Genomic DNA, 26,118 nt, shown 5'->3' with positions numbered 1-26,118 from the left:
AATAAACAAGAGTATATCAGGCTAACAACATCCAACAAAAATCAAAATCAATGTGCATTCCTTGCCATGATACATGTAATAGCCCGAGCGCAAGCAACTCATGACAGCTAACAACACCAAACAAGTATGAGGAGCAGACAACACTTCTACAGAAGAAATACTCACAGTACAAAACAGTCCAGAAGGAGCCATTAACAGCACACAAATAGAACCATACAATCACAGTTATTTTATACTCAAAATGTTTCGTCAGATCTACTGAAACTTGTATCAACAAATGTATTTATGATACAGTATGAACAATTTTCAAATTCAAAAAAATACAGTTTACCTAAAATTACATGACCAAAGTACATCAAATTGCTATGATAAGCTAGTTTTCAAAATGTTAGCTTGACATATATAAATATATTGGTATGTAATTTTAAAGTCGACTCGCATTCATGCAGTCACACACATTCTACCTTGTGTCAGTATATGTTATCAGGAATACATCCTTATACCTTAGTGAACACTCATGATCCTTAGATATATATACCATACCTACCTAGTACCTACATCAACAAGATAGTACCACAATCCCTGGACGTAGTTACCAACATGTACCTACATCAACAAGATAGTATCACAATCCCTGGTCGTAGTTACCTACCTAGTACCTACATCAACAAGATAGTACCACAATCCCTGAACGTAGTTACCTACCTAGTACCTACATCAACAAGATAGTATCACAATCCCTGGACGTAGTTACCTACCTAGTACCTACCTCAACAAGATAGTATCACAATCCCTGGACGTAGTTACCTACCTAGAACCAACATCAACAAGATAGTACCACAATCCCTGGACGTAGTTACCTACCTAGAACCAACATCAACAAGATAGTACCACAATCCCTGGACGTAGTTACCAACATGTACCTATATCAACAAGATAGTATCACAATCCCTGGTCGTAGTTACGTACCTAGTACCTACATCAACAAGATAGTATCACAATCCCTGGACTAAGTTACCCACATGTACCTACCTAGTACCTTCATCAACAAGATAGTACCACAATCCCTGGACATAGTTACCTACATGTCCCTACATCAACAAGATAGTACCCCAATCCCTGGACGTAGTTACCTACATTTACCTACATCAACAAGATAGTATCAGAATCCCTGGACGTAGTTACCTACCTGTACCTATATCAACAAGATAGTACCACAATCCCTGGACTAAGTTACCTACATGTACCTTCCTAGTTCCTACATCAACAAGATAGTATCACAATCCCTGGACGTAGTTACCTAGCTGTACCTACATCAACAAGATAGTATCAGAATCCCTGGACGTAGTTACCTACCTAGTACCTACATCAACAAGATAGTATCACAATCCCTGGACTAAGTTACCTACATGTACCTACCTAGTACCTACATCAACAAGATAGTACCACAATCCCTGGACATAGTTACCTACATGTACCTACATCAACAAGATAGTACCACAAGCCCTGGACATAGTTACCTACATGTACCGTCATCAACAAGATAGTACCACAATCCCTGGACTAAGTTACCTACATGTGCCTACCTAGTACCTACATCAACAAGATAGCACCACAATCCCTGGACATAGTTACCTAGATGTACCTACATCAACAAGATAGTAACACAATCCCTGGACGTAGTTACCTACATGTACCTACATCAACAAGATAGTACCACAATCTCTGGACGTTGTTATCTACATGAACCTATACATAGTATACGTACCGGTACTTGCCAGTAAAACAGTTATCCCCAAGAGTATAGTTATAACTTAGTTATCATGACTAATCCTGGATGTTTGAACCACATGTTTTACTTACCTGTTGCTATTGTTTATGTGCATTTACTAGAATATTTGAGTTTTCTATAACATTCCATAACGTATTTTACTCAGCTCAACAAATTGTTGTAGGATCTACAAAAATAAACAAATTTTTCTCTACCACGATTTTGTGAATATTGCTCAATGTTTTGCAAGATCTTCGTAAAGGATTGGTTTACTTTGACTGGGAGCGTTCTGAACCAATCCTAAAATGAAACGTGGAATAGGCAGTATTTCTGATAATATAGAATATCTTAGCTGTTACTGTCACTATAGGAGCATACCTACCCGAAGCCAAGGGCATGTCATCTATAAAATCACCAACAAGGATATCACAACAAAAGACAAAATAAAAGCTACAGGGCATGGCACTGACTTTGGGGGGCCAGGCAGGTTGGTTGTCACGGTGCCGTTCTCATCCGTGGGCGTGATTATGTCAAACTGTATGGGTGCATCCGGGAGGAAAACATCGCCCGGGGAGGGGGCGGGGCCAGAGGTCGTCGTCGGGGACATCGCGTTGTTGTTGTTACTGGCATTACTGTACATCACAGAAAGGAAACAACATGATCAACACACAGTCTAGAAAATAAACCATTGAACTCTAACTGGCCAGGTAACCATGCCAACCTCTACCTCACACAATGACGGTCAATAACATTTATTGTTTAACAGGAAATGTTCGTGAGTACTCTCCTTTTTGGTTTGAAACTATTAAGATTAATTCATGGTAAAATCTTTCTTGTATTCCCCATATAAACAAACAGTAGTCAAGCATATCAATGAAATTTGTTGTATTTATATTTTTGGTTCCATAGCAACCACGAAAACCATGAACGTTTATTAACAAAAAAGTTCATGTTATACAGTAAGTAAAGATGGTTGTAACATGTTAAACTTTCTTCTGAACTTACAATTAAAAGTATTCCCAACCTACTGGACAACATGATCTGCTATTAAACTTTGAATTTTGATTTTATAATTTTGTAAATATATAATGAAAACATTGTGTAACGGCTTGGAAGGTTTACCTGGTGTGAGGCAGAGGTCAAAGTCCGACTGATATACACATGCAGAGAAATCAACAGACACAGTAAGTGTACGACAGATAATATAGCCAGCTCACGTCCTTGTGGAGCAGTAGTGGGACAAAATATCTTAATCCAGTAAAACCTCAATATAATGACACCATAACAATATAGTGAAAGGAAATGGATCAAGGAATAGTAACCTTGAGATATATTGGCAGTAAATTGGTGCCAAATGAAGTGCATTATATCAAGGTTTGACTGTATTAAACAAAGGTGTCATATCCAGGTTATATTGCTTGTAGGTAGCACAATACAAATAGTTCAAATTTGTGCAATGAAAAAGGCTTTTATTTAAACTGATTTTAAAGGAGTGTATTCTGCAAATCATATTTTAGCCCACACAATAGGCTGACATAAGCTGAAATAAGAGGAAGAGAGAGGAGTGTGTATGTGTGTATTGGAAAAGAAGAGGTCCAGAGGGCCAGTATCGCTCTACTGTTTCTTTTGTTACATGAAACTGATATATAGGTAACTTCAGACCAAATTTGGTAACTAGAACACAAGACATTTTAACATCTCTTAAACAGTTCTTAAGATATTGTTTGTTTGAAATTTGAAATTTTAGTTTTAAAGCTTTTAACCCATGTTGACCTTGGACTCCGGCTAGCACTTAAAGTTGACCTTTGACATCATTACTGTAACAAAGAAAACGATTCACACAGCTGGTCTACATAACATACCCAAGTATCATGACTCTAGACCAAATGGTTCTTAAGATATTGTTGTTCCAAGTTTTTAACATTTTGACCCCTGTGACCTTGAAAGTAAGTCAAGGTCATTTTAATAAGGAAACTTTATAGAATTCCATCCCATGTACCTTCTGGCCAAATATCATGACTCTTGGCCTTATGATACTTGAGAAGATTGTTAAAGCTTTAACCCATGTTGAACTTTGACCCCTGACTAGCACTTAAAGTTGACCTTTTACCTCAGTACTATAACTAAGATAAAGATTTGCACTGCTGGTCTTCATAACATACCCAAGTATTATGACTCTAGTCCAAATGGTTCTTAGGATATTGTTGTTTGAAGTTTTGAACATATTTGACCCCTGTGACCTTGTGAGCTAAAAAATGTGTTAACACATATGGTGTTATCCCTTGGTTTTAATTCAAATTTGAAATATACAAAATACTTACATGTCCAAGAGCCCCGCAAATATGCATATTATATTTTGCTAGTTTAAATCAAAAATAAGCTGTCCTGATCTAGATACAGGCTACAATATGAAACAGACAAAAATGTTCATCGCTTCAATAAAAAGAGACAGCTAGAATATTCCTAGGAAAAAGATATAGTTATTATTTAAATACCAGGATCCAGTAAGTCAGGTTTTATATTAGACAGGTTCCAGTGTGTTTGTGATTGAAGAAACTTTGATATTAATATGACTAGCTTGTCACTATCATTACGCTGGTAACAAAATCTGATGTTTGTGTTTTTAACATTTGAGTCCTTCGAGAAGCTACGACCATTATAGATGTGTCTGCAGATGATGCTGCCATTGAAGGGCCATTTTAAAGTGCTATCTCACTGAAATATCATAACGTAGATAAGGTAGCATAGGACCCTACCTGCTAACATTATTCTGAGAACAGGCTAAACACAGGTGCCTCAGGAAACCAAAAGGAAAGAGCATGTAAAAAGGAAGAGAAATTGTGTTGATGGTGTAAGTAATAACAGTAGTACATCAAGTGTTATGGTGCTCAGGGCTATAACTCTTCCACTCAGACATGCTGGTCGGTCACAAGATACAACACACCATGATACCAACAACATTCTTCTTGTCACCTTTTCATTAATTATAATTCAATATACCCGGTATTACAATAATATCACATTTTTTAGAAAATAATTGCCTTAACTTGGTTGAAATGTTGGTAGCATGAATTCACACAGTAAACGCCAACAATACGTTGAGATAGGTATCTAATAGAACAGCCTAGATGCTGGGGAACTGAGAGAACACAACAACAAATACTAGGTACTTAGATATAATAAATAACCCTGTAAATGACAGTACAATGAAACATGTTTAGTATAGCATCCCTGTAAAATCCCTCATAGACAGGATATTAACCCCATTCCTGCATGTGGCCCTAGGTTGTGATCCCTAAGCCTGTCTGACCTACTACCACCCCATCCACTACCCCATGATGTGACTCTGACCTAGCTACCCACACTCTTTAGACTCCACATCCCTACTTCAGGTGTGACTCCTACCTACTGGCAATCTGGCCCTCTTGTCTACTACCAAACCCAGGGTGTGACTCCTAGTTACTAACACTCAGAACTAAACCACAACAACACCCTACCCCAGGGTGTGACCCCTAGTTACTAACACTCTGATGCTCAGAACTAAACCACAACAACACCCTACCCCAGGGTGTGACTCCTACTCACTAACACTCTGGCACTCAGAACTAAACCACAACAACTCCCTACCCCAGGGTGTGACTCCTAGTTACTAACACTCAGAACTACACCACAACAACACCCTACCCCAGGGTGTGACTCCTACTTACCCCAGGGTGTGACTCCTAGTTACTAACACTCAGAACTACACCACAACAACACCCTACCCCAGGGTGTGACTCCTACTTACCCCAGGGTGTGACTCCTAGTTACTAACACTCTGGCACTCAGAACTAAACCACAACAACTCCCTACCCCAGGGTGTGACTCCTGCTTACTAACACTCAGAACTACACCACAACAACACCCTACCCCAGGGTGTGACTCCTACTTACTAACACTCTAACACTCAGAACTAAACCACAACACCCTACCCCAGGGTGTGACTCCTAGTTACTAACACTCAGAACTAAACCACAACACCCTACCCCAGGGAGTGACTCCTACTTACTAACACTCTGGCACTCCGAACTAAACCACAACAACACCCTATCCCAGGGTGCGACTCCTACTTACTAACACTCTGGCACTCCGAACTAAACCAAAACAACACCCTATCCCAGGGTGCGACTCCTACTTACTAACACTCTGGCACTCAGAACTATACCACAACAACACCCTACCCCAGGGTGTGAGTCCTAGTTACTAACACTCAGAACTAAACCACAACACCACCCTACCCCAGGGTGTGACTCCTACTTCCTAACACTCAGAACTAAACCACAACAACACTCTTCCCCAGGGTGTGACTCCTACTTACTAACACTCGAACACGCAGAACTAAACCACAACACCCTACCCCAGGGTGTGACTCCTACATACTAACACTCTAACACTCAGAACTAAACCACAACGCCCTACCCCAGGGTGTGACTCCTAGTTACTTACACTCAGAACTAAACCACAACAACACCCCACCCCAGGGTGTGACTCCTAGTTACTAACACTCAGAACTAAACCACAACAACACCCCACCCCAGGGTGTCACTCCTACTTACTAACACTCAGAACTAAACTACAACAACCCCCCACCCCAGGGTGTCACTCCTACTTACTAACACTCTGGCACTCAGAACTTAGAACTAAACCACAACACCCTACCCCAGGGGGTGACTCCTAGTTACTAACACTCAGAACTAAACCACAACAGCACGCTACCCCAGGGTGTGACTCCTACTTACTAACACTCTAACACTCAGAAATAAACCACAACAACACCCTACCCCAGGGTGTGACTCCTCCTTACTAACACTCAGAACTAAACCACAACAGCACCCTACCCCAGGGCGTGACTCCTACTTACTAACACTCTGGCACTCAGAACTTAGAACTAAACCACAACACCCTACCCCAGGGTGTGACTCCTAGTTACTTACACTCAGAACTAAACCACAACAACACCCTCCCCCAGGGTGTGACTCCTACTTACTAACACTCGAACACGCAGAACTAAACCACAACACCCTACCCCAGGGAGTGACTCCTACTTACTAACACTAAGAACTAAACCACAACCACACCCTACCCCAGGGTGTGACTCCTACTCACTAACACTCTGGCACTCAGAACTAAACCACAACAACACCCTCCCCGAGGGTGTGACTCCTACTTACTAACACTCAGAACTAAACTACAACAACACCCCACCCCAGGGTGTCACTCCTACTTACTAACACTCTGGCACTCAGAACTTAACCACAACAACACCCTACCCCAGGGTGTGACTCCTACTTCCTAACATCTGGTGCTCAGAACTAAACCACAACAACTCCCTCCCCCAGGGTGTGACTCCTACTTACTACCATCTGGTGCTCAGAACTAAACCACAACAACTCCCTCCCCCAGGGTGTGACTCCTACTTACTAACACTCTGGCACTCAGACTAAACCACAATAACACCCTACCCCAGGGTGTGACTCCTACTTACTAACACTCAGAACTAAACTACAACAACACCCCACCCCAGGGTGTGACTCCTACTTACTAACACTCAGAACTAAACCACAACAACACCCTACCCCAGGGTGCGACTCCTACTTACTTACACTCTGGCACCCCGAACTAAACCACAACAACACCCTACCCCAGGGTGTGGCTCCTACTTACTAACACTCTGGCACTCCGAACTAAACCACAACAACACCCTACCCGAGGTTGTGACTCTTACCTGCTGACACTTTGGCCGTCAGGACTACTGGAGCCAGACACTGAGCCAGATGCCTGTTTTGTCATGCTACTACTGCTGCCAGCCCTCTCCTATAAATTAACAAATACACATACTGTAATATATCTATATACAATAAAAACGTTATGTTTAAGTTACTTCTCATCAGGTTAAAACATGTTTTCAAGCCGTATTTGACCCCTTTGAACCCAATGACCTTTATGGGGTTTAATATCATTCATTTGAACAAACCTGAGAGCCCTCCACTGTACCCTACCAAGCTACAGGAAAAATATCATGACATCCATCTTAAGCCTTATGGTTCTGTAGAAGTGGTTTAAATGTTTTTCTTGTCTGACCCCTGTGACCATGAAATTAGGTCAAGGTAATTAATTTGAATGTATACGATTAATGTCAACCTGCTCAACTATGTTTAATGGGGGAATTTGCCCTCCGCTGTTTTTGTCTATAATGTTGGAGGTTGGATGGGACTTTGCCCTAAGGTATGTAAGTTCATAAGGGTGAATTTTTACCTGCCATTTGTGTTGGAGGTCAGGTAGGGACGTTGTACTCCATTTTTTGTGTTGATAGGACTGGAGGTTGAATGGTAATTTTGCCCTAAAGTATGTAAGTTTATAATATTGGAGGTCAGGTGGCAACTTTTCCCTCCATCATTTGTGTGTCTATACATGTAAACACTTACCTGTTCTTTTGGGTGAAAGTTAATTAAGGACTTCACCTCCTCCCTTTACATAATCACTACAAGACCTTATAAAGGTGACTACCTTCTTGCTTTGCTGTGTTGGTTGATGGGAGGAAACTCTGGTTCCTTTCTCATAGCCACTTTCTCTCACTATGTTGTTGATTGTGCAAATCCACTGAAACATAACATTGGTATTTAGGTAATGAAACATAACATTGGTATTTAGGTAAGGACACATAGCATTGGTATTTAGGCAAGGACACATAACATTGGTATTTAGGTAAGGAAACATAACATTGGTATTTAGGTAAGGACACATAACATTGGTATTTAGGTAAAGACACTAACATTGGTATTTAGGTAAGGACACATAACATTGGTATTTAGGTAAGGACACATAACATTGGTATTTAGGTAAGGAAACATAACATTGGTATTTAGGTAAGTACACATAACATTGTTATTTAGGTAAGGACACATAACATTGGTGTTTAGGTAAGGACACATAACATTGGTATTTAGGTAAGGACACATAACATTGGTATATAGGTAAGGAAACATTACATTGGTATTAAGGTAAGGACAAAACCAATGATCCACACATGAAAAAAGTTATCAACAAAAAATAAACATCAGCTGAATACTCATTTTGAAGAAAATTTCATACATAGCTATACATGTACATCAAAACTAAGGAACCAACTCTATTTTTATGAAGCCAACCATTAGAAATCATCAATACGTTTTGAAGAAAATGCGGTTGACCTACCTCATCTTTCTCCCGGTCATTCTCGGCCTGTACCACAATCGATCTGTAATAGATCAAAGAACAAGTCTTACAACAAAGGTTGACAGCTATTCATGTGTAGCGCATGTCTACATTTGGTATGCACTTAAAAAAAAACCACCTTTGTTCTCAAAATACTTGATCCCTGCATGGAAAAGAATAGGTCTGCTGTATCGTACAGCATGTCAAACAGACTAAATATAGTAATACGGAACCTCCTTTATGTTTGGAGTTTCCTTCCGTGTCGTTAAAGAAATCAAAATGGTTGCCCCTAAAGCAACACTTAAGATCTATCTTTTCTTTTCTGATTTCCTTACTTCTTTTTTTTTTATGGTTTCTCCCTAAATATTGACCAAGTGTAAATTTAATCCAGTCATATTTAGTGAAGGATGGACAACCTGACTAAGGGACACTCCCCATACCAAAGTATGACCCATCAACATTTGTTATGGGTATTCAAAAAAATAAATAAATGTGATATTTTTTTTTTATACTAAATCTAAATCTTCACCATACACCAGTTTTCCCATTCCAACTTGTAACATTCCATTTATAATCTTTACAAAGACCTTACTTTTTCTTTTGAGAAACCACAGCAAACACAAATCGCCTGTCGTCTGCTTCACACGGTTCAGCCATTACACCGGGCTCATTCAGGTCCAGCACCAGACTACCTGCCAGCTAGATAAAAATGAAGAAAGCATGGATTTTAAAAAGTGTTTATATATAACATATCTACATATTGTAGGTAAGTTAGTAAGGATGTCATTAATCTCACAAATGTTGTTTCCTATATACATTTTTTCTGTTATGATGCAGCGCAATTTTCTATTATCTTGAATCAATGTTTTAATTTAGCCTGTGATCACAAGTATGCAGATTTCCATAACAGTTTTCAGATCATCTGTAAGATGACACATACAGTGACATCTGTCAGAAGAAAGCCTAAGTGTACAGAGTGATGCCGAGAGCTGGGCCCTTTGATTTTGAACATGCAGTTGTGGAGGATCATTAGTTTTCTTGGACACCATCATAATTACTTGGTTACTCATTCACTGTAATCCTCAATAAAATTTCTTTGAGGCATAGTTTCAAAAGTAAAATATCTGATGTAGAACATTAAGTCATGATCAATCACTGCTCTGCAAGGATTTCTTTTTCTTTTTCAAAATTTGCAGTTGTAAGTGTGCATTGATATAAAAGTAATGAATTTGGGGTCGTTCGTGTTAAAGCGAGGTGTAAGACGACATGATGAGATGATTGAAGAGTTCATATAAACAAACCATTTCTGTTTTACATTCATCTCAATTGATTTACAAAAACAGCCACAAAGCAAATTTATACCAAATCAATATTTACACCAAAAAGCTGAACAGAAATTTCCCTTGACAGATAACACATACAACATTTTAAATGAGTCATGATAAATGTAGGCTTAGAAACCTCAACTTCATGATATAAATGTACAAAAGAAATTGCTGAAGACATTGGTCGTTAGAGGGTATTGTAACGTACCAGTACATGGATCATTTGAGGGTATTTGTAACAAACATGGATCATTTGAGGGTATTTGTAACAAACATGGGTCGTTTTGGGATATTTGTAAAACACAGGGGTTGATGGAGGATATTTGGGTACGTGAAGGACAGTTACAGCATTGGGATAGCATAAACAGGGTGGAGCATGGTTGTTTGTGGTTGCTAAAACTACAGGTAATGATACTGTTATGATACATGTATAGAACGTCTAGTTCATTCAACAAGCATGATCTAATTATCATTCTGTTGTCATTGACTCATTAAAATGACACAACATCAAGTATGCATTTTAAAATCAAACCTAATACAGAAATAAATCTCACATACCATACATAATTCACTTCACAATTAATTCTATTCTTTCAAAATAATAATAACACTTCAATTAAAAGAAACCAAAATATCTTCTGTCAAAAATATCTTCTGTGCAGTGCTGGGTCCCCGCCCACCTAGTGCTATGCTATATATATATACACTGTATTGTCTTACAAAGGGGTTGTTAGTCTTGGACAAATTCTGGAAGTAAATAGAGAAAAAGGTCACATCGCATTTTACATCATGGTTTCCTAAAAACAAGATTTCTTTATTTATTTGCTATACATACATAAGTTTGTTTAATATCATGTAATATACCATGAACTCCTCTTTATATCATGACATTATGGCAGTTGCCAATCCTACCCCATGAATGTAATGATAACATGCACTGGCTTCAATCTAGACTCCTCTCCAACGTTAACCTTTATATATTGTATTGCCAGTCTGCTGGGTCAGAGTCTAAACACCATTGCTATTATAGCCTGTTAGCCCAAATGTATGTTTTAGTCTGCTGGGTCAAACTGAAGGAAGTCTAAACACCACAGCTATTATAGTCTGTTAGCCGAATTGTATGTTTTAGTCTGCTGGGTTATAGTCTGCTGGGTCAAACTGTAGTCTAAACACCACAGCTATTATAGCCTGTTAGCCCAAATGAATGTTTTAGTCTGCTGGGTCAAACTGTAGTCTAAACACCATGGCTATTATAGCCTGTTAGCCCAAATGTATGTTTTAGTCTACTGGGTCAAACTGAAGGTAGTCTAAACACCACAGCTATTAAAGCCTGTTAGCCCAAATGTATGTTTTAGTCTGCTGTGTCAGAGTCTAAACACCACAGCTATTATAGTCTGTTAGCCGAATTGTATGTTTTAGTCTGCTGGGTTATAGTCTGCTGGGTCAAACTGTAGTCTAAACACCACATCTATTACAGCCTGTTAGCCAAAATGTATGTTTTAGTCTGCTGGGTCAAACTGAAGGTAGTCTAAACACCACAGCTATTATAGTCTGTTAGCCGAATTGTATGTTTTAGTCTGCTGGGTCAGAGTCTAAACACCATGGCTATTATAGCCTGTAAGCCCAAATGTATGTTTTAGTCTGCTGGGTTTTAGTCTGCTGGGTCAAACTGTAGTCTAAACACCACAGCTATTATAGCCTGTTAGCCCAAATGTATGTTTTAGTCTACTGGGTCAAACTGAAGGTAGTCTAAACACCACAGCTATTATAGCCTGTTAGCCCAAATGTATGTTTTAGTCTGCTGGTCAAACTGAAGGCAGTCTAAACACCACAGCTAGTATACCCTGTTAGCCGAATTGTATGTTTTAGTCTGCTGGGTCAGAGTCTAAACACCCTGGCTATTATAGCCTGTTAGCCCAAATGTTTGTTTTAGTCTGCTGGGTCAGAGTCTAAACACCCTGGCTATTATAGCCTGTTAGCCCAAATGTTTGTTTTAGTCTGCTGGGTCAGAGTCTAAACACCATCGCTATTATAGCCTGTTAGCCCAAATATATGTTTTAGTCTGCTGGGTCAAACTGAAGGTAGTCTAAAAACCACAGCTAGTATACCCTGTTAGCCCAAATGCATGTTTTAGTCTGCTGGGTCAGAGTCTAAACACCATGGCTATTATAGCCTGTTAGCCCAAATATATGTTTTAGTCTGCTGGGTCAAACTGAAGGTAGTCTAAACACCACAGCTATTATAGCCTGTTAGCCGAATTGTATGTTTTAGTCTGCTGGGTCAGAGTCTAAACACCAAGGCTATTATAGCCTGTAAGCCCAAATGTATGTTTTAGTCTGCTGGGTCAAACTGTAGTCTAAACACCACAGCTCTTATAGCCTGTTTGCCCAAATGTATGTTTTAGTCTGCTGGGTCAAACTGTAGTCTAAACACCACATCTATTATAGCCTGTTAGCCCAAATGTGTGTTTAAGTCTGCTGGGTCAAACTGAAGGTAGTCTAAACACCACAGCTAGTAAAACCTGTCATAAGCAGTCTGTGAATGAGGAGTCTGGGAGTGGCTGTCAACCTCAGTGTCACAAGCAGTCTGTGAATGAGGAGTCTGGGAGTGGCTGTCAACCTCAGTGTTGCAGCCAGTCTGTGAATGAGGTGTCTGGGAATGGCTGTCAACCTCAGTGTCACAAGCAGTCTGTGAATGAGGAGTCTGGGAGTGGCTGTCAACCTCAGTGTCACAGCCAGTCTGTGTATGAGGAGTCTGGGATTTTCTGTCAACCTCAGTGTCACAGCCAGACTGTGAATGAAGAGTCTGGGAGTGGTTGTCAACCTCAGTGTCACAACCAGACTGTGAATGAAGAGTCTGGAAGTGGCTGTCAACCTCAGTGTCATAGCCAGTCTGTGTATGAGGAGTCTGGGAGTGGCTGTCAACCTCAGTGTCATAGCCAGTCTGTGAATGAAGAGTCTGGGAGTGGCTGTCAACCTCAGTGTCACAACCAGTCTGTGAATGAAGCGTCTGGGAGTGGCTGTCAACCTTAGTGTCATAGCCAGTCTGTGTATGAGGAGTCTGGAAGTGGTTTTCAACCTCAGTGTCACAGCCAGTCTGTGAATGAGGAGTCTGGGAGTGGTTTTCAACCTCAGTGTCATAGCCAGTCTGTGAATGAAGAGTCTGGGAGTGGCTGTCAACCTCAGTGTCACAGCCAGTCTGTGTATGAGGAGTCTGGAAGGGGATTTCAACCTCAGTGTCACAGCCAGTCTGTGAATGAGGAGTCTGGAAGAGGTTTTCAACCTCAATGCCACAGCCAGTCTGTGACTGAGGAGTCTGGGAGTGACTGTCAACCTCAGTGTCACAGCGAGTCTGTGAATTAGGAGTCTGGGAGTGGCTGTCGACCTCAGTGTCACAGCCAGTCTGTGAATTAGGATTCTGGGAGTGGCTGTCAACCTCAGTGTCACAGCCAGTCTGTGTATGAGGAGTCTGGGAGTGGCTGTCAACCTCAGTGTCACGACCAGTCTGTGAATGAAGAGTCTGGGAGTGGCTGTCAACCTCAGTGCCACAGCCAGTCTGTGAATGAAGAGTCTGGGAGTGGCTGTCAACCCCAGTGTCACAGCCAGTCTGTGAATGAAGAGTCTGGGAGTGACTGTCAACCTCAGCGTCACAGTAAGTCTGTGAATGAAGAGTCTGGGAGTGGCTGTCAACCTCAGTGCCACAGCCAGTCTGTGAATGAAGAGTCTGGGAGTGACTGTCGACCTCAGTGTCACAACCAGACTGTGTATGAGGAGTCTGGGAGTGGCTGTCAACCTCAGTGTCACAGCGAGTCTGTGGATTAGGAGTCTGGGAGTGGCTGTCCACCTCAGTGTCACAACCAGACTTTGTATGAGGAGTCTGGGAGTGGATGTCAACCTCAGTGTCATAGCCAGTCTGTGTATGAGGGGTCTGGGAGTGACTGTCAACCTCACAGTCTGTGAATGAGGATTCTGGGAGTGGCTGTCACCCTCAGTGCCACAGCCAGGCTGTGAATGAAGAGTCTGGGAATGACTGTCAACCTCAGTGTCCCAGCCAGTCTGTGTATGAGGGGTCTGGGAGTGACTGTCAACCTCACAGTCTGTGAATGAGGATTCTGGGAGTGGCTGTCACCCTCAGTGCCACAGCCAGGCTGTGAATGAAGAGTCTGGGAGAGGCTGCCAACCTCAGTGTCACAGGAAGTCTGTGAATGAAGAGACTGGGAGTGACTGTCAACGTCAGTGTCACAGCGAGTCTGCGAATTAGGAGTCTGGGAGCGGCTGTCAACCTCAGTGTCATAGCCAGTCTGTGTATGAGGGGTCTGGGAGTGACTGTCACCCTCAGTGTCATAGCCAGTCTGTTTATGAGGAGTCTGGGAGGGACTGTCAACCTCAGTGACACAACCAGTGTGTGAATTAGGAGTCTGGGAGTGGCTGTCAACCTCAGTGTCACAACCAGTCTGTGAATGAGAAGTAGAATCTCGTTGCTATATGACACACTGTAAATGATTCCAACCTATTGTTAAAACTTAAATCACTGAAAAAATGAAAATATCCATTTAACATATTATCACAAGAGCTATCTACCTTCTTTTAGCCACTGAGCATTAGATGAAATGTATATTATTTTGCAAATGGAATTTTATGTAACCATTAACAGGATACAGCGTTGACATCATATACTGACCATACATTTGTAAGCATGATTCCATCTTGATATATTTCTGTTACTGTGATTTATCAAAACTGACTGCATCGCTAGTACAGTATATACCTCCTTAGATCTGTTCAGTATATTGATTGAATACAACAATATACTCATTTTGACAGTTCAATATACATCACCAAATCATGGTTTCTAACTAGACTGATGTTACATGTTTGAATAAAATCATCCAGAAAGACAAGGCAAGAATGATGTGACCAAGAGTTTGCCAGTTTATAGATGACACGGAACAACAGATAATAAAGATGGTTATTACAACAATGGGACACAACTCCACTGAAGGCACTGCAGCCCAAAGTGTACACTGCTCTTAAACATTTTTCAAATTATTAGTTTATGTATATCTATATAAACAAACATTTCTGGAAACCTTATGTAGTCATGGCCTTGCCATGACAAGATCATGATGTTAGTCAAGTTGACCGACGAGTACAAGATGGCCGACTCACCTCAGCCTTGGCCTGACACATCAGGTTGCCAGCCTGGGTGAAGAAGAAACATTTTTCCCACTTTGTCGCCAGCAGCTGCTTACTGTGGAGAAGAATAAAAAGAAATTTAATAGACTTTTCACAGAGAAATATAATCTGTTTAGACATAACAAATTTAGTAAATTATACTAATGAAATAAAAATCTTTCAAATCTTTGTTGTTCATTAGGAACTAAACATTTTATTAAGCAAACCTGATAGATATTTACCTTCAAAATACATTTAACAACAATTTCTGTTGGATTTACCTCCCTTTAATCTTTAAAATTAGTGTTATATGTTTATCTAATAATTCAGATCTAGTGTACATTGTCATTATAATTAGTTCAGTAACATAAATCCTACCTGCCATTTATAAAAGATATTTTAAAAGTGTTTTAGTTTAGAACTCTTCCGAACAGAAGATAAATATCACAGTAAGGTACCATAAAGGCTGTTATTAAAATAAGTTATAGATTAAAAATTAAGGATTTAAAAAAAAGGTACATCTGAAGAATAATTAATTGATTTTTAACAGAACTTTTTCTTTTTTTAGTTTTGTTTTAAGTTTTATGAGCATACTTTTCTAATAAATCCCCTTGATGACGTGTTAGTCTGTACACACACGTACTAATGCTAATGAAACTAACATAAAAATCTACACTGCTACAAAAAGAGTATGATTGACTTTCTGCTATACTAGAAACAGAACTTAATACACATTTGTATCTACACCATGGGAAATATACAATACACTACGTTTATTGGCTGTGATGTGATTTTTATTTTGGATAAAGTGGATGGATTGTATATACACTAATTGGTAAAGGATCTATCTAGCTGCAATGTTGTTATATATTGAATATATTTGACTATGAGGTGAATGGTAGGTGTTACATAACATGCTGACAACACATGTGGACTTCAGCTTTTTATTTACTTTGCATTGTGGCCGTGACAGTCTTAAATCTACTGAATGTCCTTTTTAACATATTTCTGGAACATGACAGCAATCTACCTACACACAGATTATACAGAGTTACAACATCAAACACATAGTTCTAAAGCACACCAGGTGCTGTACCCGGGCCATCACTGGCCCCTCCCACTGAGGCCTTCCCTGGCCTCTCTCTCCTGAGGCTCACATTCCCAAACCTCAAATCTCGACTCTCAACTCTGGACTCCCACTCTTAACTCCGGACTACTTCTTAAATGGACTCCCACTCTTAACTCCGGACTACTTCTTAAATCTTCCCTAAGTACTTTTAACAATTTATCCAACATAAACTATGCATGAGTAGGTACCACCTATTGTGCATAAGTAATGAGGCACGTACAGCCCTTTAATCTAACTTCTAATCTAACTTCTAAGCTGACTTTCCCCTTCCAAAACAACAATACTAGATGTACCCTATGGCAATGACAGTTACCCTGTCTGTTTTGGGGAGTTCACACTCTCATTGCTATCTCTATGTTATCCATGAAGTACCTGGTCGCCACTAGATGGATAGCCCTATATACAATGCAACAGTCCCCCGTCAATCAATTCACAGTGTTACCCAAATTGTAAATTTGACCTCAGATGTACTTTTGACCATCGTGCTGCTCTCACTGATACCCACTATCTTGCATGTAATAAGTTGGTTCCGTTCTTTCTAATTAATTTCCTAATTTTCAGCTCATTTTGTTACATAGGTGACTAGGTAGCACTCCAGGTAACATACATTTTCGTATAACAAACCTGATACAGTATCCCAATAGGAACACATCATTAATTCTGTAACATGTATGTACATGGCAGCAACATCACTTTTAAGTTTTAGGTGTAGAAGAAAAATACTATGAATTAAATGACAATACAATACTTTATAGTGACTACGAAATACTGACAAGAAAATCTCCAACCTCAGGATAATATTACAACCGTCTAAACTTTGACAGAGTCTTGGTGCAGACATGAGTAAAATTTGTAATCATAGGATGAGATTCTGCTGTCCACATCACATAGTTATTACAGAATCCCTTAATCCTACTATACTTCTACCAGTATTTAGATAGATTATGATCATATGATTCATAAATATAGAAGAGATCTATGGCAGTATTGACTCAATAATTCAACCATCTATTGTTTACAGTAGGATAATCCAGTCATATTTTTGTTCCCAGAAGATAATCAAGCCACCCTTTAATCAAAGCTAAATTGGCTTCATAGTGAAATGACAGGATTACTTCCACAATTTTGTACAAACCCCCTAATTCACTGGCTGGATAGGGAGACAATCTGTCCTTTATGACACTGGCTGGATTGTAGGACAATCTGCCCCCTAAACTACTGGCTGGATAGTGGAACAACCTGTTCCCTAAGCTACTGGCTGGATAGTGGAACAATCTGTCCCCTAAAACATGGGCTGGATTGTAGGACAATCTGGCCCCTAAACTACTGACTGAATAGGGGGACAATCTGTCTCCTAAAACATGAGGTGGATAGTGGGACAATCTGTCCCCTTAAACACAGACTAGATAGTGGGACAATCTGTCTCCTAAAACATGGGCTGGATAGTGGGACAATCTGTCTCCTGAAACACTGACTAGATAGTGGGTCAATCTGTCCCCTTAAACCCTGGCTGGATAGTGGGATAAGCTGTCCTCTAAAACACTGGCTGAATCGTAGGACAACCTGTACCCTAAACTACTGGCTGGATAGTGGGACAATCTGTCCCCTAAACTACTGGCTGGATAGTGGGACCATCTGTCCTCTAAAACACTGGCTGAATCGTAGGACAATCTGTCCCCTAAACTACTGGCTGGATAGTGGGACAATCTGTCCCCAAAAACATGGGCTGAATCGTAGGACAATCTGTCTCCTAAACCACTTGCTGGAAAGTGGGGCAATCTGTCCCCTTGAACACAGACTAGATAGTGGGGCAATCTGTCCCCTTAAACACAGACTAGATAGTGGGATAAACTGTCCCCTTAAACACAGACTAGATAGTGGGACATTCTGTGTCCTAAAACATAGACTGGATAGTGGGACAATCTGTCTCCTAAAACACAAGACTAGATAGTGGGACATTCTGTCTCCTAAAACACAGACTAGATAGTCGGGCAATCTGTCCCCTTAAACACAGACTAGATAGTGGGACAATCTGTCTCCTAAAACACAAGACTAGATAGTGGGACATTCTGTCTCCTAAAACACATACTAGATAGTGGAATAATCTGTCTCCTAAAACACAGACTAGATAGTGGGGCAATATGTCTCCTAAAACAGACTGGATAGTGGGACATTCTGTCCCCTTAAACACAGACTAGATAGTGGGACAATCTGTCTCCTAAAACACAGAGTAGATAGTGGGACAATCTGTCCCCTTAAACACAGACTAGATAGTGGGACATTCTGTGTCCTAAAACACAGACTAGATAGTGGGACAATCTGTCTCCTAAAACACAGACTAGATAGTGGGACATTCTGTCTCCTAAAACACAGACTAGATAGTGGGGCAATCTGTCCCCTTAAACACAGACTAGATAGTGGGACAATCTGTCCCCTTAAACACAGACTAGATAGTGGGCCAATCTGTCTCCTAAAACACAGACTAGATAGTGGGACATTCTGTCTCCTAAATCACAGACTAGATAGTGGGACAATCTGTCTCCTAAACCACAGACTAGATAGTGGGACATTCTGTGTCCTTAAACACAGACTAGATAGTGGGGCAATCTGTCCCCTTAAACACAGACTAGATAGTGGGACAATCTGTCTCCTAAAACACAGATTAGATAGTGGGACATTCTGTCTCCTAAAACACAGACTAGATAGTGGGACATTCTGTCTCCTAAAACACAGACTAGATAGTGGGACAATCTGTCTCCTAAAACACAGACTAGATAGTGGGACATTCTGTCTCCTAAAACACAGACTAGATAGTGGGACATTCTGTCTCCTAAAACACAGACTAGATAGTGGGACATTCTGTCTCCTAAAACACAGACTAGATAGTGGGACATTCTGTCTCCTAAAACACAGACTAGATAGTGGGACATTCTGTCTCCTAAAACACAGACTAGATAGTGGGACATTCTGTCTCCTAAAACACAGACTAGATAGTGGGACAATCTGTCTCCTAAAACACAGACTAGATAGTGGGACATTCTGTCTCCTAAAACACAGACTAGATAGTGGGACATTCTGTCTCCTAAAACACAGACTAGATAGTGGGACATTCTGTCTCCTAAAACACAGACTAGATAGTGGGACATTCTGTCTCCTAAAACACAGACTAGATAGTGGGACATTCTGTCTCCTAAAACACAGACTAGATAGTGGGACATTCTGTCTCCTAAAACACAGACTAGATAGTGGGACAATCTGTCTCCTAAAACACAGACTAGATAGTGGGACATTCTGTCTCCTAAAACACAGACTAGATAGTGGGACATTCTGTCTCCTAAAACACAGACTAGATAGTGGGACAATCTGTCTCCTAAAACACAGACTAGATAGTGGGACATTCTGTCTCCTAAAACACAGACTAGATAGTGGGACATTCTGTCTCCTAAAACACAGACTAGATAGTGGGACAATCTGTCTCCTAAAACACAGACTAGATAGTGGGACATTCTGTCTCCTAAAACACAGACTAGATAGTGGGACATTCTGTCTCCTAAAACACAGACTAGATAGTGGGACAATCTGTCTCCTAAAACACAGACTAGATAGTGGGACATTCTGTCTCCTAAAACACAGACTAGATAGTGGGACATTCTGTCTCCTAAAACACAGACTAGATAGTGGGACAATCTGTCTCCTAAAACACAGACTAGATAGTGGGACATTCTGTCTCCTAAAACACAGACTAGATAGTGGGACATTCTGTCTCCTAAAACACAGACTAGATAGTGGGACAATCTGTCTCCTAAAACACAGACTAGATAGTGGGACATTCTGTCTCCTAAAACACAGACTAGATAGTGGGACATTCTGTCTCCTAAAACACAGACTAGATAGTGGGACATTCTGTCTCCTAAAACACAGACTAGATAGTGGGACAATCTGTCTCCTAAAACACAGACTAGATAGTGGGACATTCTGTTTCCTGGATAATGGGATACCTGATTATTGGTGGCTTGATTAACGAGTATTGACTCTATTAAAATTGATAACCTTCTACAGAAAACAAACTCAAACATGATAAACTAAAATAATGAAGAAATATGAATCAAGTTTAGAGTTAGCAACACACAAATAAAAAAACAATCCATCAAACTTTTTGGTGAGTTTAAATATTGAAACACATCAAATCTACACGTAAGATTGTGCATAATGATAGGCTGATGAATGATGTGTATAGCTTAAAGGGAGTCAGGCTTGTACAAAGGAGCACTCTCCAAAGAACCCAAAAACTACTTGATACACATATTTCAACACATGTACACCATTCTCAGAAACTAAATCAAGGTAAAAATTAAAGAAACTCTTTTGGAATATTCCTAAAAACTGAATTTTTATTGTTAGGTAATTATGCTTTCAATTGTTAAGAGTTATCAGTAGTTTTCTGTTTTGAATACACATTTATAACAGCTTTCTCTCAATCGTTGCCTTCTGGCCAAGAGCAGCCTTTAATCTGATTTTGTCCTTAAAACAGGGAATCACAATGGTCTGTGATGGCATTATTCATGACAATACGAGGACAAATACCTTCACTTCAGCATCTCTAAATTAGTGTAGGACACATCAGATTACCACCTTATTGGTTTTAATTGAAGCCTAAAACCATCATTTTGTCATTCTAAACTCTGTCAACGCATATCTCTGAAACCAAGAAGTTTGTAAGACCATTCTACAGGAAGATTATGATCAGCAAGGTTGGGCTTCAGTACAATTCACGACTCACACACAATATTATTCTGAAAATGCCACCATTGCACCAGGGAAGCCTCATCAGTCTTGTGACACAACCCATGTGTCTATGATGATGGCTTGTTGCACTGGGTACACCATTACCACTTATGTCTACTGTAGGTAAGCATGGAAGAAAAATAATCATTCACTCCTGTGTATTGCCCTACAGAAAATCACAACCCTCGGGATAAGCTTTTTGAAGTTTAGCACCTGGCAAAGCCTCGCTCTAAACTGAATGAATAGTCATAAGAAGCCTATTGTTTGAATTTATAAATGAGTCGCGTCACACAGATATTATATACCCAGGGTATATGTCATGACATCTAAGTAAAAGAGAGATGGTTTGGAGAGTGTTCCCACTACAACGCCTCTGCAGCCCACCACTCTCTCCTTACCCTATAGGGAACATCTTGGACCTAGTAAATAACACAAAGCAACATAGAAACATAAACTGTGTCATTAAAATTAGGGGATGGAAAATAAACACCTAAATACATCTCTGTACTATGTTATTTCTTACTTTTCAATACGGATTTACATGTTTAATAGAGTATACAGCGATCTCAACACCACAAATTAAATACAGCACAAACTTGAACGTAAATGTGTAAATAACATGATATGAAAGCTACAAAGCTGTAAATGGTCCAATAAAATATATGCATGCAATTTGTAAAAGGCAATCATCACTGTACCACTATTCAAGCTCACAATTTTAAAATGTTTCAAAACATGACGTGCTGTCTAAAATCTAGATATCAATGCAAGTTGATAAACAGAAGTTCCGTATTTAGAAATTACAACACCAATGCAAGTGCTGCTTTAACTCGTCATCAGATCTAGCCAAGTGTTACAGGTAATTATATTATGCATTCTATGAATTTGTCAGAGTCTTTAGTTACAGGACTGGTAAGTTTGTTGTCTTATCCTGCAGATGTATCGATAAAAAGCCTTTTGTGTGATGGGGGTGTTTCAGGTATAGGAGTTAGCCATTACCTTACCTTTGGATGTACAAGTAACCAGTTGTCTGTGTGATGGAGGTGTTGGGGGAATAGGAGTTGACCATTATTATCTTACCTGTGGGTGTACAGATATCCAGTCTACTGTGTGATGGAGGTGTTGGGGGTTAGGAGTTGACCATTATTTCCTTACCTTATGATGTACAGATATCCAGTCTACTGTGTGATGGAGGTGTTGGGGGAATAGGAGTTGACCATTATTATCTTACCTTTGGATGTACAGATATCCAGCCTCCTGTGTGAGGGAGGTGTTGGGGGTTAGGAGTTGACCATTATTGTGATGGAGGTGTTAGGGGTTAGGAGTTGACCATTATTACGTTTCCTTCTGATGTACAGATATCCAGTCTACTGTGTGATGGAGGTGTTAGGGGTTAGGAGTTGACCATTATTACGTTACCTTCTGATGTACAGATATCCAGTCTACTGTGTGATGGAGGTGTTGGGGGTTAGGAGTTGACCATTATTACCTTACCTTCTGATGTACAGATATCCAGCCTCCTGTGTGAGAGAGGTGTTAGGGGTTAGGAGTTGACCATTATTACCTTACCTTCTGATGTACAGATATCCAGTCTACTGTGTGATGGAGGTGTTGGGGGTTAGGAGTTGACCATTATTATCTTACCTTCTGATGTACAGATATCCAGCCTCCTGCGTGAGAGAGGTGTTAGGGGTTAGGAGTTGACCATTATTACCTTACCTTCTGATGTACAGATATCCAGTTGTCTGAACAATGGAGATGGTGGGGGTATAGGGGTTGACCTGTGGATGTACAGATATCCAGTTGTCTGAGTGATGGAGGTGTTGGGGGTATAGGGGTTGACAAATATATCTTACCTGCGGATGTACAGATATCCAGTTGTCTGAACAATGGAGATGTTGGGGGTATAGGGGTTGACCTGTGGATGTACAGATATCCAGTTGTCTGAGTGATGGAGATGTTTCGGATATAGCGGGTTGATCTGTGGATGTACAGATATCCAGTTGTCTGAGTGATGGAGATGTTGGGGATATAGGGGTTGACCTGTGGATGTACAGATATCCAGCCTCCTGTGTGAGGGAGGTGTTTGGGGTATAGGGGTTGACAAATATATCTTACCTGCGGATGTACAGATATCCAGTTGTCTGAGCGATGGAGATGTTGGGGGTATAGGGGTTGACCTGTGGATGTACAGATATCCAGTTGTCTGAGTGATGGAGGTGTTGGGGGTTAGGAGTTGACCATTATATCTTACCTGTGGATGTACAGATATCCAGTTGTCTGTGTGATGGAGGTGTTGGGGGTTAGGAGTTGACCATTATTATCTTAGCTGTGGATGTACAGATATCCAGTCTACTGTGTGATGGAGGTGTTGGGGGTAGGAGTTGACCAATATATCTTACCTGTGGACGTACAGATATCCAGTTGTCTGAGTGATGGAGGCGTTGGGGGGTAGGAGTTGACCATTATATCTTACCTGTGGATGTACAGATATACAGTTGTCTGAGTGATGGAGGTGTTAGGGGTTAGGAGTTGACCGTTATTATCTTACCTGTGGATGTACAGATATCCAGTTGTCTGAGTGATGGAGGCGTTGGGGGTTAGGAGTTGACCAATATATCTTACCTGCGGATGTAGAGGTATCCAGCTTTCTGTGTGAGGGAGGTGTTGGGGGGTATATAAGGCATGTCCACAGGAGGCTGACCGTGATACTGATGTGCACTCTGCTGTTCCAGGTTGTCAATCAAATCTACTGTTTTCTTGGTCTCCATCTGTAGTTCATGCTGTACCCTTTAACGATAAAAAGTTTTTCTCTAAGCATTTCTAAAACGTTTCTTACAGATTTCACAATCAAACACAAGCTATTCATTTGTATTATATCAGAGAAATCCTGCTATAAAGGAACTGTTTCCCTACCCTTGCACACTGGCAGCAATGTTGCTGAGGAAGTCCTCTATATCTGTCTTCCCGACAGCATCCTGACCCATCCTGAAGAAGGCCCTCTGTGCATGGAGGTAGCCCATGACAGGCTCCAAAAGACAGAATTTCCTCTTGTATTGTAGGGCATTTAGACAGGAGAAGTAGTGTAAAGATGTCTGAAATAACAGTCATATATATGTAATTCAAGTCTGAAATAACAGTCATATATATGTAATTCAAGTTTTTCCTGGGTATGCATTGTATAGGGAAAGACTAGGAAACTTGATGGTGACTTAAAAATAAAATAAAATCTAGAACAAATTTGTTTATTTATTAGTCAGCGCATTAATAAAGAGTCATTAAAGCAAATGATTAAACAAGAAGAAAAAATAAACCGCTTTTCTCAGAAGTTTTGATTTCCTGTTCACCATTTGCTGCCTACGATGTCTTGTTCTCCTAATTTAGTGTTTGAAGAGGATATTCATTAAAGCAGTAATTATTTGATGTCAATTAGAACAGCATAAGATTTTATCAGGGTCTGACACCAACATTTGTGTTCTAGTCCGAGACGAGCAACCAAACCTTACTGGTCCTTTGGGCTTGTACAAACATGTTATCACAACATCATTTGATAAATAGATCAGAAAAAGGCTTAAAATACAGATATATTGCATGGTGATTGTCAAAATTTGCCTGAAACTTCACCATATTTCTATGGCAGTAGTTGTTTTACGTTCCCTACAGTCAGTTAGTTTTTATGTTTTGTGCTGAAAGTCTTTTCTTACGGAAATCTTGGACTAGTTACATTGACATAGGACTTGCAAATAATTTATTCAACTACATGTAGTCCTGAGGACTATAATTCAAAAACAGTTAAGTGTCTAACTCTGTTTATTAGCTCAAATGTATTTATGAAAACATATTTTAATTCATATATGAGATAATAATATCAAAGAGCATTATAACAGTTACACACGCACTAGCTTATATGACAGGTAACATGTCTGAAATCTTATTCTGTAGGAGTAGTAGACTGAACAAGGCTGTGAGTAAATCAAGGGCCATAACTCTCTACCATACAACAGTCAAGTGTCATAACTCTCTACCATACAAAAGTCAAGGGCCATAACTCCCTACCATACAAAAGCCTCTGTGCAAAGATTAATTAAAATTGGTACAGTCCGCTAGAAAGAATAGTGTGGACTAAATTGTGTCGACAGGCGATCAGGCAAATATTATACACGCCCATCCCTCCCTCTAACTTCGTTTGGTGACGGTCGGTGTGAGAAGAACAGAACTACTTCACACTGTTTTATATGTCATTCAACAAAAGTAAAGAAATATATGTTGCATTACCTGATGAAATTTCTTCCTCGTTAAATATAAATCTTGATTAGCCTCGTTCCTAGTTCTGTCATCCTCTCTCCTCTTTGATAATTTCATGTATCTACTTTGGGCACTGCCGTGTTCTGTAAATATATAGATGAGCTCTATGCCGTTGATATAACCGATTGTATTTTTCATTTTATTCCTAACATATTTCTATACAGTTAATATATAACACTAGCTGAAATGAAATCACTGCAGTTCTTTAGTTTTCTCATCTTTTACTTAGAAGCTAAATCAGGTGGTGCAGTGGATAGCGCACTAATTTTTCGAGGATTTAGATTCCCCAATCGGATGTGAAAGGGTATGGGGTCACCTGCCCGACCACGTGGGTTTTCTCCGGGTACTCTGGTTTCCTCCCACAGTAAGACGCGCCCTAACATCTGGGTCAACAAG

The 26,118-nt window shown here is 40.2% G+C and overlaps 1 protein-coding gene across 4 annotated transcripts in view; it reads right to left on the bottom strand.

The window, feature by feature from the left end:
• Nucleotides 1-26,118, bottom strand: part of LOC110461257 (DCC-interacting protein 13-alpha-like) — a 64,583-nt gene that overhangs the window by 24,328 nt on the left and 14,137 nt on the right. For all 4 annotated transcript variants that reach the window (XM_021514663.1, XM_021514664.1, XM_021514665.1 and 1 more), the window contains exons 8-16: nt 25,693-25,805; nt 24,334-24,512; nt 24,043-24,207; nt 15,498-15,579; nt 9,597-9,703; nt 9,005-9,047; nt 8,318-8,410; nt 7,536-7,624; nt 2,242-2,403 (exon numbers count right to left, since the gene is read on the bottom strand). In XM_021514663.1, the coding sequence (XP_021370338.1) occupies nt 2,242-2,403; nt 7,536-7,624; nt 8,318-8,410; nt 9,005-9,047; nt 9,597-9,703; nt 15,498-15,579; nt 24,043-24,207; nt 24,334-24,512; nt 25,693-25,805 (1,033 nt within the window). The remainder of the gene's footprint in view (nt 1-2,241; nt 2,404-7,535; nt 7,625-8,317; nt 8,411-9,004; nt 9,048-9,596; nt 9,704-15,497; nt 15,580-24,042; nt 24,208-24,333; nt 24,513-25,692; nt 25,806-26,118) is intronic.

The sequence above is a fragment of the Mizuhopecten yessoensis genome, unplaced genomic scaffold (assembly GCF_002113885.1).
Source record: "Mizuhopecten yessoensis strain PY_sf001 unplaced genomic scaffold, ASM211388v2 scaffold10591, whole genome shotgun sequence".
Classification (NCBI taxonomy): domain Eukaryota; kingdom Metazoa; phylum Mollusca; class Bivalvia; order Pectinida; family Pectinidae; genus Mizuhopecten; species Mizuhopecten yessoensis.
Note: the sequence above shows the minus strand (reverse complement) of the source record. Positions and strands in the feature narration are given on the sequence as shown.